Raw genomic sequence first — 13076 nt, 5'->3', positions numbered from 1 at the left:
TCTGGTTAACGTTGTTGTTGAGGATGAAGTTGAGGTTTATGTTTCGGTGAGGTTGAGCTTACGGTTGAAGTTGAGGTTGAAATTCAGGTTGAAATTGAGGTTGAAGTTGAGAGTGAAGAAGAAATTGAAGTTTATTTTGTGGTTGAAATTCAGGTTGAGATTGCGGTTGAGGATAAAATTGAAGCGGAAATTCAAGTTGATGTTGAGGTTGAGATTGAGATTAAACTTCTGATTGAGATTGATGTTGAGGTTGAGGTTGAGACTGATGTTGAGGTTGACGTTGAAATCGAAGTTTAAATTAACGTTGATGTTGAAATTAAATTGGAAATTCAGATTGAAGTGGAGGTTGAACTAGAAGTTGAAATTGAATTAAGTTGAAGTTGAGGTTGACTTTCGTAGTGAAGTTGAAATTAAAGTTGAACATCTTGTTGATATTGAAATTGAAATTCAGGTCGAAGCTAAGTTTGTGATTAAGGCTGAGGTTGAAATTGAATTTGAAGTATAGGTTGAGGTTGTGGTTAAGGTCGAAATTCAAGTTTATGTTGAGGTTAATGTTAATTGTGGTTTGAAAATAGATTTAATTGTATTAAAGCGTAAAGTAGGAGTCAACCGTACAGAAGAAAAATATGTCTAAAATTCCTAAATACTTAAAGAAGGAAGAATCCATTTCATAACACCAATATTTATTGAACAAGAGGCAACTTTAAAAATAGACTTGTTGATTTTGTTGAGATTTCGTTGTGGAATTTCAAATTCGATAAATTGACAAGTTCTTCAATCAACGTAATGCTTTGTTTGTTGTCCATTAGGAAATGAAATAAGATATCCATTTATGTATGTGTGCATATATGTACATTCTAGCATGCAGACGTGTTAGATGCCGGCGGGTACTTGGATAAAGTTGAAATTCAATTTGAGCAATTTTCTTTCATTTAATGTTCCAGTTTTTTATAATGTATTATTTTAGTCAATGAGTGTAAACGACAATTTGAGTCTGAAATGTTTTAAGCTCTCTAGGCATTTAGTTGCAGGCCATTAGTGGCGAAATCTGATAGCGGCAAAGCAATTTCGAACTGGAAGGAATTTTCTCATTTCTGTTTGAAGACCCTCCGTCTTTCAAGTTTCATATGAAAATGTGCAAAAAGAATTTGGGGAAACAAAATAGTTGATTTTTCCATTGTTCTATAAATATTCAGTTTTATTAAAATTTAAACTTGTATGCAAGGTGGGAAAGCACGATTTTTCATGGCCACTGAGGCGTATACGCAACCAACGAATTGGCACATAGCCACTACATATGTGACAGCCACATTATACACAAACGCAGAAAATGCCAAAGCGACTAAAGCAATCGAAGAATTGTGTAGCGTACGTATTTCGAAATTCTTAAGTGTTAGCGTCAGCCTTAAAGCATAGTTTCAGGCGCATTATCCCATAAATGCGTTGTATTTAGGCGGACTGACGCCAAATTTCTTAAGCTTCAAGTGCACATTTCTTGTTTAGTAATAATACGCATATTCAAGGGCACTTGGCGAGACATTAAATTCAAAGAAAATTAAAGCAGGGATTCGTAAGGTCAAACACGTCGCTCGTGTAGTGTGTGTGTCATGCAGATCAACGCTGACGGCATGTCAATGTCAATACAATTGGAAAAACACATGGCCAATGCTGTGCCATAGGCCATTACTATGAAAATATTGGGGTGAAGATAAAAGAAAATAAATAAACAGGTTACGCTTTTTGGCTACAAGTTGCGTGGTCGTTAAAGGATAAAGAAAAATAATACGAAAAGTATATTTGATGAAAAGCCACAGATCTGCAGCTGAAGGTCACATGAACAACTTATAGCTTAGCAAATGTTTATTTGTCAGCTATTTCTTCGAGCCTTGCCACCTTTTTATCAATGCTTATCTATTTGTGGGCTCGCTTTGGTTAGGGCAGCTACTGCAGATTGATAAGCTGTTGCCGCATGGTATTTACTCACTGCTATCATAGCTTAGATTAGTTTTATGTGGTTGGGTCCCTTTTGACTGGATTTTTCCGCTTTTCTTTTGGCAATCATGCTGATAATAGGCAATCAATAGCAAATTGGATTTCGTAGATTACATTCAGCAGCCAAGGCGGAGGCAAGGGGGCGTATTGAATTAAATAAAATACATATACCTGCTTACCTAAACTAAGCATAAGGAAGGCGTTAGAAATGTTGGCAGGAATTCATGAAATATTGTGAATTTTTTTTAGTTATGTTGTTGTTGATTTGGTTTAAAAACAGTGCTTTGTGTTACAAAATTTGAGATTTTTTTTAGGTTTTTGATATCTCTTGTTTATGTTTGCTTCAAAGCTGCTTAAATTCATTGAGCTGTAAACGTCTTCACAATTGGTTTTATTCATTTGGAAGCCTTGAATGGCTTTTGGCATTTATATAACTTTTATTTTTATTTTTATTTTTACTTTTTATATTTATTTTTTGACATGTTGCACGTAACTTGTTGTGTCCCACGTGTGACTCTTGCTAGTTACGCATCTATTGGTATTTTTGCCTTATGAAAGTTTAACAATGATGTAAATTTGCTCTCTGGAGCCAACTTAAAGCTTATACGGCTCTCCGTGTACTATAACTTCCAGACATGTAGCTTGTAATCTTCACAGCTGAATCCACTTATATACCCGAATTAGTCCATTGGATTTTGAGATATCAATCTGAAATTTTAAAGAAGTTATTTTCCTTCTAAAAAACTGCTCATTTGTTGAAATCGGCGATATCAGATCACTAGAGAATATAGCTGCCATACAATCTGGACTATCGAAATAAAGTGCTTGTATGAGAGTTTTTTCATTTAACGAGATATCTTCATGAAATTTGGCATATATTTTATTTGAAAAATGCGATACAATTTCCAAACGAATTGTGTAGATCGGACCACTATAGCATATAGCTGCCATACAAACTGACCGATCAAAATCAAGTTTTTGTACAGAAAATTTTTTTACTTGACGAGATATCGTCACTAAATTTAGCATGAATTATTACCCACAGCAACATTGTAATCTCCGAAAAAATTGTTAAGATCGGACCACTATAGCATATAGCTGCCATACAAACTGACCGATCAAAATCAAGTTTTTGTACAGAAAATTTTTTTACTTGACGAGATATCGTCACTAAATTTAGCATGAATTATTACCCACAGCAACATTGTAATCTCCGAAAAAATTGTTAAGATCGAACCACTATAGCATATAGCTACCATACAAACTGCTCGACCAAAACCAAGATTAAGATCGTTTTATTCTCTTTTATGCTGTAAAAAATACACCTGTGAAGGATCTTATAGCTTGCGTGTCACAGAAGTTAACGTTTTTGTGCTTGTTTTTACCTTTATTCTTTACTAAGAGTTTTAAAAATCCTCAGAAGCTGGTATTTGGAAGATTAACTTTCAATATTTTTTTCAGTCCACTTCCTTTTCCACTAAGCGCAAGCAAGTTCTTTGCAGCATTTTTCGATCGATACTATAATAATCTGCACAGATATACATATATACATAACAAAAGGGTCAGTCGTGTCACATAGCTATCGTATAACTTTTCTCCGCTGCAAATTTCCATATTTTTAAAAATTTTCTTTCATGTGAAATTCTCACTGTTTGAAACAGGTTGCTGCTTGTGGCGTTGAAAGTCATGCATGGCCCCATATACACTAGACTTCAATTCGTATACGTATTTGTATTCATATGCATAAACTAGACGGCTAACGGTGGCTTGTGCCTGATAGCTTGTGGCTTTAGTCCAATGATTTTCATTTCCAGCTTTTTCTGCTTTGCCTGCATAATCTACATTTTCTTTACTTTTTCAACGCCCTCTATTCCACCAGGCACCTGAACGACAACCGCTTGGCGCAATTTGAGTTGCACGCCTTCGATTGTATGCAGAATCTCACATCGCTGCTGCTGACGGGCAATGAATTCAAGACATTGGATCCGCGTGTCTTGCAGAATCTAAGCAGTTTGAATTATATGTGAGTAGCGCAATATATAATACGGAGTCTGCATATGTAGAGTAGCTGTGTGTGTGTGCGCAAGTGCAACGCCTTAGCAGTTTATATGCCTTGCCATGCAGCTGAGGTATTCACTTCATGCGCCACACGCCCTGTCGCTGTGCAAATGTTGACTTCTTACTCGGTTTCATTTCTCAATGCCACAGCAAACGGAAGACAGTTTTCCTTTTTCTTCTGCCTTCATCGATATCTCTGTTTACTTTGTTGCAGCTACTTCTCGTGGTTCCATTTGTGTCGCGCCGCGTTGCATGTGCGCGTCTGCGAACCGCGTGGCGACGGCATTAGCAGCACTTATCACTTGTTGGATAATCAAATATTGCGCGGCAGGTAAGTGCAAGCGTGGCTAAAGGGTGCATATTTACGGTTATTTTAAGCATATCTTGAGTAATTGAAAATGCATAGAGGAGAAGTGGGTGGGACTGCTTTAACTGTACACGAATTGAGGCACTTCAAGAAAAGAGGTTGCGATAGATAGTATTTGATGCGTTTTGTGGACAAGCCAAAGTGCCCCTTTGTAGTGCGATAGCGGTGCATTTAAATTTACATGCCCCTAGATATATATATATACATATATATATATATATATATATGCCCCTATATATATAGCATATATGTATGTATATATATATATATCAAATCGTCTTTCTAACAGTGCGCAAACTATTCCTTCAGTTTTTGAGATATCGCTCCGAAATCTTTCACATATCCTTTTCTCTCCAAGAGCCTGCTCATTTGTCGGAACCATTGGTATTCGACCACTATAGCATATAGCTATCATACAAACTGAACGATCGGAATCAATTTCTTGTATGAGAAGCTTTTTCATATGACGAGATATCTTCACGAAATTTAGTGTGAGCTATTGCCTAAAGCAGTGACGCAAACTCCGAAGAAATTGTTCTGATCGGACGACTACAGCATATAGCCGCCATACAAACCGACCGATTAAAATCAAGCTCTTGTTAGGAAAACTTTTTTAGTTGGCAATATAGCCTTAAGAAATTTCGCAAGGATTATTGTCTAAGGCATTGCTATAATATCTCAATAAATCTTCCACACCGGACGCCTATAGCATACAGCTGCCATACAAACTGAACGAACGGAATCAAGTTCTTGTATGGAAAATTTAAACCTGTGAAGGGTATTCTATTCTTCGTATAAACTTGTTTGCTTATTAGATAGCATAATGACTTTTTATCTTCTTCCATTAACATAAAATCCCTTTGACTTTTGAGTTGTAGTTATAGCAAATACAAATTGGAATTTGGTATAAAGCCAAAGCAATCACATTTAGAATTCGAAGCTTTGAGTTTACTAAATTGATATTTTTAAGCACATTCACATATTTTTATAAAGGTATATAGTACTGTGCTTCAAATTTGCTTTGCTTTCGCTGCTGCCAAGCAAATTGAAGTAAACTACTTGAAGGTTACTTATACGCCATGACAGCCAAAACAAATATTTTACTGATTATCTTTTTCCTTCAACTTAAAAGAGCACCTGACGCTCTTAGCATGCAAATTAGCTAATGAAAGTATTTCCGGCATTTTTTCCTGCCCTCACTCCCACCCACTTGTCCACCAAAGAGTGAAGCTTAAAAAGGTAACAAGCGCTAAGTCACTTCAAAAGAAATATCTCCGCCAAACACGTTCGCGCAACAAAAGGCAAATATGAACTAAATATAACGGAACGCTAAGCAGTTAGTTGGTGGCACAATAACAAATATCTCCAGCCTCTAGCACGTGCTGGATCTATTTGCCAGCTGTTGACTGCCAAAGTGCAAGACAAATAAGCGGGACACCAGACAACAAGCGAAAAATTGTGTTTTCAAACTAAAAGTTTCGCGGACGTGTTGTAAATTTTCAGCGTAGCAAAAAACTTAGCTTAGAAAAAATGAAATATGTATACAGTTTTTTTTGTTTTTGTATATTTTTTGTTATTATTTGATGGCTTGCTGCATGAAAAGTTTATGCGGCGCGCAGCTGACGCCCGGAAAAGTGAAAGTTAGCGCACTTTAAGTTCAGTAACTAAAATTGTATTAAATGTTAAGGCCTTTCCATTATAAAGGGTGCCTCAAGGCGAAGTTTGGTCGCTAGTCGCTAGTCTATGCAATAAATATTTAATATAAAATATAGACATTAGCACTTGCGATTTATTAACTATTTATCTGCTTTGTGCGTTGACAGTGTGTGGGTAATGGCCTTTGTCGCCACCGTCGGCAACTTGCTCGTGCTGCTCGGCCGCTACTTTTACAAATCGCGCAGCAATGTGGAGCACTCATTGTATCTGCGTCATTTGGCCGCCAGCGACTTCCTCATGGGCATCTACTTAACGATAATTGCTTGTGCGGATATTAGATTTCGCGGCAAATACATTTACTACGATGAGTTATGGCGACAAAGCGTTTGGTGTGATTTCTCGGGTGAGTATACGAAGTGAGCTGAGTGCATGGTGGCCAGTTTTGAAAGAGAGAAACCAAGTGCAATAAAAAAAACTAATTAAATCGCCAAAAAATTGAGAAATCATAAAAAAAATTAAACAATATTTAAAAAAAAATTAAGTAAAAAATTAAGAAAAAAATTGAAAAACTAAGAGAAAAAAAATAAAAACTATTAAAAAAATTAAAAAAAAAAATTACGAACAAAAATGTTAAAAAATTGGAAAAATTAAAAAAAAAAATTAAAAAAAATTTAAAAAAAATTAAAAACTTGCTATCTTAAATCTTAAAAAAATATTCAAAAAACTAAAAGTAAAAAATTATCATTGTCATCATCTTTGCCATCAAATCTTTATTGAAATTTCGTGCACAATTTTGTCTGCCCATTGTTTGCATTTACGTGATTCGCCTTATTTTTGTCATTGCTCTCTACATTTTGCTGTTTTATATGCCCTTTCCAGGCTTTCTCAGCACATTCAGCTGTCAATCATCGACTTTGCTGCTAACATTGGTTACATGGGATCGCCTGATGTCCGTGACACGTCCTCTAAAGCCGCGCGATAGCGGTAAAACGCGGTAAGTAAACAATAAATCAGTACTGCTGTGACTCAGTGACTCTCTACTGAGAAGAAGTGAGAAATGATAAATTGCATGTACATAGGTCGTGTGTCAAAGTGCAAATTGCTACTGCGTGTTGAAGGCAACAAGTTATGTTAGTCATTTGTGTATTGATGACAATTTTCAGTCACAAAAAAGTCATAAATATTTCAAAAAAGCTCTGAGAACTTCTTAGGAAATTCAATTAAAGTTATTCTGAGAAATATTTTAAAGTTTCTAAGCTCCATTCTTGCAACTCGACTCTCATTGATGAAAAAAGCTGTTGCTAAACAAACGAGGACTTGAGTTCGATCGCTCAGTTTGAATGACAACTATATATTATAGTAGTCCGATTTGAACAGTTTCTTCAGAGATTACAAATTGACAATAAACTATTTAGAGACTTGACGCCATCGACTGCAATATTAAGGTCAAGTCTGTACTCCTTCATCCAGTTTGCAACGGGTTATTAATTCGGAGATCTAACCCCGTTTAGATCGGGTTATAAAGAATTGGCTTATACTTGTACATTTAAAACCCTTAAATCATTCAAAAAGAACTGCTCTGGAGAGACTCTACGGGCCGTCATAATTCTAGGCCACTGTGGTTAGGAAAGGGTTCCTTCAGGTCTGTCTTCCTACACTCCTATAGTTCAGAGTTATGTAGGTTTATGAGATCAGGTCGCAAAACCCTTGAGATCTTCGAAAGGTGATTCAGAGCAAACACAAGCTATGTTCTCTTAAAAAAAGTGAGCAGGTTAATCCTTTCTTTGGGGGAGAAAGTAGATTTGTCATTGCCTTGTACTTAGCAAGGTCTTCTGAAATATTTTCAATTAAATTTTACCTTCTAATCGTTCAAGCAAGTTTTCTGTCATCTCCTTTAACAGCTCGAAGCAATTTCTACCAACTTATGCATATCCCTCATATTTATTTGTTATTGTTTGCACAAGGTTCGAAGCCACAGCCTTAAACCAAGGAATATCTTCGCACGCCACATACATTCTTATATACTCACGGTCAGCGTTCTGTGCGCTTTGCATAAATAAAACGTGACTTATGGTGGCTGAGGTGTGAGCTGACATGGCGAGCTCGTGTGGCTCGAGTTCTGCTGGTCACCCGCTTTCTGTGCAGTGACCCTCCCAGTGTGGAGTGTGACTTTATTGCAGAACAGCTGGATGAACGTCTGATTGCGTGGCGGACTGCTTGGGTTCCTTGCTGTCTGGTACACCGCCTGCAAGTGTTGTTGCTTGCTTATAAAATTCGAGCTTTTACGACACGAACACTTAGACTGTGAAGCGCTGGTGACTGAGTTTAGTGCGATTTTTTTATAACTGCATACGGTTTTTTATTTTTATTACTCTTATTCTTGGCTAGTCTTCATTTGCCTTCTATTTTTCCGATACATTAAATCATTAATTTTTTACGTTTCCTAGCCTGCATTTTCAAGAGCTTAACACACAGTAGAATTTAATGGCTTTTAGCAGTAGAGCGTGAAAAGAATTGTGGTTAGAGTGAAATAGATTTCAAGTTGCCTCAAAATGTCATAACCCATCGCCTCATAATAAGGCGACTAAGCGTTCTTGATAGAGCGATGTCCTGTGATATTTTTGGTATCAAGATGGATGGCTTAATTTGCAAGGAAGGAAATGTTCTCTGTTGTTATGATGTTGTGGGAATGTTATGATGGTTCTTGAGCTTCTCATTCTGCGCTTCTGAGCCTTCAGTTAGATTGTAAGAATCATAGGACAATATGTAAAATGTCTGTGTCTCTATAGGTGAGAGCCTCAAACCGCATTGAAGCTCAGGTGATGATTTTACGTCACTGAAAATACCATATTTTTTCCAAAAGCAAACCTATGTATGTCTATGAACAACAGCAAAGCAGGACTTGTATATAATTTTTTTAAGTGATTAGTGAGACTTGTTGACTATAGATCTCTCAAAAACTACGAAAGCTCTCCTTAATGTCAACATTTTTTCAACAATCCATTTGCTTTGACTCCTTGCTCTCACTTCTGCAGGTCATAAACGTTTTTTTTTTATATTTTTTTCCATTATGCAGATAAATCTATTTGTCCATTTCTCAATTTGCTTTCATTTCTCTTTCGTTCGTTTTTACTTATAAATTTTGTTTTTCTATTTACAGTATCGTTTTTCGCCTTGGTCTGCTATGGGGTATGTCCTTCGTGCTTGCCGCTTTGCCTTTTCTGCCGATAAAATATTTCGGTGGTCATTTCTATGGCACTAACGGTGTTTGTCTATCACTGCACATACACGATCCATTTGCAAAGGTGAGTGAGAGTGAAAAGTAAACAAAATATACGTACATTAAGTAGAAATTGTAGAATATATATATCTAGCAAAAAATGAGTAAATACCCAGTAAACCAAATCTTGTGGAAAATCCGAAAAATATGCAACAAACAATTTCCGTAGTTGTAGAGTAATCTATATATTATTAGAAGTAATAGATGGGTTGAAAAGTTCGTAAGTTATCATAGAAAACATTATTTTGATAAAATTTCATTTATTTCTTCGTGGGCTTTACAATGATTATAGCGTTCAACGAATTTTTCAATACCATTTTTGTAATACATTTTACTGAAGCCTCAAAATAAGCTTCAGTTTCCGCGATTACCTCTGCATTTTTGCCAAATTTTTTTCTAGCGAGCATTCTTTTGAGGCTAGAGAATAGGAAAATAATCACTGGCAGCCAGATCTGGAGAATGCGGAAGCAATTCGAAGCCTAATTCATGAAAACTCGGCAACATATCCATTGATTTGTGACACAATGCATTGTGTTGATAAAAAAATCACTTCTTTCTTCTTCTAATGCGGCCGTTTTTCGCGATTTTTTCCTTCAAACGCTCCAATAATGCAAACCCATTTGAAGATGAATAGTATACGAGTATCTAAAAATACTGATGTCATAACCTTGTCATCCGACTTTTGCATTTTGGTTTGTGATCGGTTCATCATGTACACTGCGCTCGGCTGATTGTCAATTAGACTCCGGTGTAAAACGATGGAGCCATGTTTCATCCATTGTCAAACGAAGCATCAGTTCGTTTTTGCACTTGATAGGTTTTGAGCTCGCACAGAGCTTTCGCATACTCAAATATTCATTCGCAATATATCCAATACGTACCTTTATCTTTAGCGTCTCTTTATCGATATCTTTATCTTTAGCGTCTCTTTGTCTATATATTTAGCGTCTCTGCGCTGTCAGACAATTTCACTTATGGGCATCCGAAATTATTTTAGGCACTTTTTTTTGATGTTTTCGTCGGTAACAGCCTATTTTGGGCGTCCGTCCACTGCCTTTATCGTTCAATTCCAATTTACTGCAAGCCTTTTATTTTGAAAGGTATTTAGTTTAGGGTGACATGACTTGGCTAAATTAGCATTATTTGACTCTGCGCCTAATTGTAGACAACATTTGTTTATTATTATATTTTTTTATGGAAAATTTAATGATTTTCGGCATTTCGGTAAGCTTGGTTTACTGGTTAAAAATATTACATATAACTGTACATATTTTTTATGCATTTGGTGAAGCGTTAGCAGGCGTCGCAGGCACTTTGTTTACGCAAGTCACCACTTTTGTCGCGCTATGTAAATTACATTTCGATTTTTTCGACTTTTTCTGCTAAAAAATTGTGATTTTTTAAAAATAACGCTGTTAAGTGCGCGCTACTTATTTACATGCACCCTTCCATATTATTTCTAAGTCCCTCATCATTCAATTATTACGCCATAAATTTGTTTCTTTTGATTTCTACTTCTGTTCGTTCACAGGGCTGGGAGTACTCCGCGCTGCTGTTCATACTCATCAACACCGTCTCGCTGATTTTCATATCGAACTCGTACATTCGCATGCTGCAGGCGATACGCGACTCGGGCGGCGGCATGCGGAGCACGCTGAGTGGACGTGAGAATGTCGTTGCTACGCGGTAAGTGATCCCTATTTGTTTTCCTGTCGCTTGCTGTGTTTATTTTACTTGTTTGTACGGGTCAAAGCGGCCAATGTATGCGAGGAGCGTGAAAAACCAAAAACTAATGAGAATTGGTAGAAAACGCATTAAATTTGATGGCCGGCGATTGATGAAATGCTTTGGGTATTAGTTACGCGCCCAAAGGAAGCAGGAGCAAATGAGCAAGCGCGTTGATTTTTTATTTCGATTAATACATTTTCATCCAACCTAATTGTCGCCTACAACTGGCTTTTCAAGCTTTTGGCACTTATTCAGCTCAAAAAAACGTTAGCTGTATAGACTGCTGAATGCCCAAGCGTTTTGAGATTAGATCAACCCGCTGAAACAGTTAATGCTGTACATAAATTCAGCAAATTTTCTCTAAGTGAAACCGACTACATGTAATTGGTATTCGGAGCTTCGGTGTGAGTCGGAGTGCTTACGATGGCAAGTCTTTTCAAAATTTTGTCTATATATATGATTCGGGTACCGAAAAATACTTTACCAAATAACTTCTCGGCTTAAGTCAGAAACTTAGAAGCATATTGGGGTAGGAAAGGACCTTGCTGAAATCTAACATATTCTCAAAAAGGTCTTCCGTAATTTAAATTGGCTTATTTATCGAATAATTTGACAACCTTTAAAGCCTTTGGTGCTTAAATGCTGAAATTGTTTTGAAAAATGCTAAGAAAGTATAATTCCAAGTAAAGCTAATGAACCAGGTTTACGCTGGCGAAGTCAAAAAGAACTTCAGAAAAGGTTGAACAGTGGAAAAAGAAAGTACTTGTCAGACGTAAGAGGGGATAATAAGAATATACTTTCGAGCATTTGATTACTCCGGAAGTCGTATGAAGTTTAAGATAGTTAGTTTTTGTGCAGGCATAACTCTACTCTGTATTTTATCTGTTGTCAACCCCACTATTTTTTATAACACACCAATTTCTCTTCCATTTTTCGCACAGTTTCGCGATAATCGTTACAACTGACTGCGCCTGCTGGCTGCCGATAATTGTCGTCAAGGTGGCAGCGCTCTCGGGCTGCGCCATCTCACCCTCTCTCTACGCCTGGCTCGCAGTGCTTGTGCTACCGGTGAACTCAGCTTTGAATCCGGTGCTTTATACGCTCACCACGGCGGCGTTTAAGCAGCAGCTGCTGCGCTATTGCCAAGCGGTGCCCACCTCCTGCTCACTCATGACCGATCCACGCTCACAGACGCAAACCGCCTTCGACTCGAACCTCAGCATGAGTTTGGGCCACTTCAGCAGCATACGCACGAATCACAGCCACAATTACAGCCGCTCTTCGAGCAGAAAGCGCTCGCAGAATAGACGCCTCAGTTATGTGTGATGCCAGCGCTGCAGCGAGGCGAGTGACAAGCTGGATGCAGAGCGTTGGAGGCAAAACCACACGCATGCAATGGACTGCTGAGCCGATAGAGACTCTGGAATGAGACTGTCTTCTTATGTAGTTTTACTTTAGTTTTAGCAGCGAGATTCCTTCATTGCTATGTTTACAAAAAAATATTATCGAAATAGTTTTTAAGGCGCAAGTTGGCAACAAGCTTCCAGTTTGAAAGATGTGTAATTGTTTACAAAGTAGAAAAATATTTAATTTAAAAATTTTTGTGAAGCCAAAGAGAGTTTCAGAATTTCATATTAAAATATTTATTTTTTAAATTGCAAGAAGAGAGCAGCAATCTGCACTTTTTCACATTGTATTAAAAAACTTTTCTGGAAATTTGTTACGCTAAGCCAACGTATGTTGTGATCTTTGAAGTATTATCCATACATATTACAAAAAATAATAATAATAAAAAATAGTTTTGTAATTATGTAAATATGTACTTTTATAGTCATAAAATATTAATGAGAAACTTTTTAACTTTTACTGTATGAACAGATAATTTATATGTCAAAAACTGCTTAAAACTGTTTGCAAATTTAGCAACTTTATTGAAAGAAGAAATTAAAATTTATGTAAGCAGCGTGTTATAAGCGATTTTTAATATAAACGCTT

General features: G+C 36.8%; 1 protein-coding gene across 3 annotated transcripts in view; it reads left to right on the top strand.

Annotated features, from left to right (window-relative positions):
* LOC120775652 (relaxin receptor 2) overlaps positions 1–13076 on the top strand; it is a 59571-nt gene extending 46495 nt beyond the window's left edge. For all 3 annotated transcript variants that reach the window (XM_040105908.1, XM_040105910.1, XM_040105909.1), the window contains exons 12-18: positions 3872–4015; positions 4265–4381; positions 6241–6476; positions 6953–7067; positions 9234–9378; positions 10885–11039; positions 12023–13076. In XM_040105908.1, coding sequence (XP_039961842.1) covers positions 3872–4015; positions 4265–4381; positions 6241–6476; positions 6953–7067; positions 9234–9378; positions 10885–11039; positions 12023–12407 — 1297 coding nt within the window. In that variant the 3' untranslated portion in view covers positions 12408–13076. The remainder of the gene's footprint in view (positions 1–3871; positions 4016–4264; positions 4382–6240; positions 6477–6952; positions 7068–9233; positions 9379–10884; positions 11040–12022) is intronic.

This window comes from Bactrocera tryoni, chromosome 4 (assembly GCF_016617805.1).
Source record: "Bactrocera tryoni isolate S06 chromosome 4, CSIRO_BtryS06_freeze2, whole genome shotgun sequence".
In the NCBI taxonomy this organism is placed as follows: domain Eukaryota; kingdom Metazoa; phylum Arthropoda; class Insecta; order Diptera; family Tephritidae; genus Bactrocera; species Bactrocera tryoni.
Note: the sequence above shows the minus strand (reverse complement) of the source record. Positions and strands in the feature narration are given on the sequence as shown.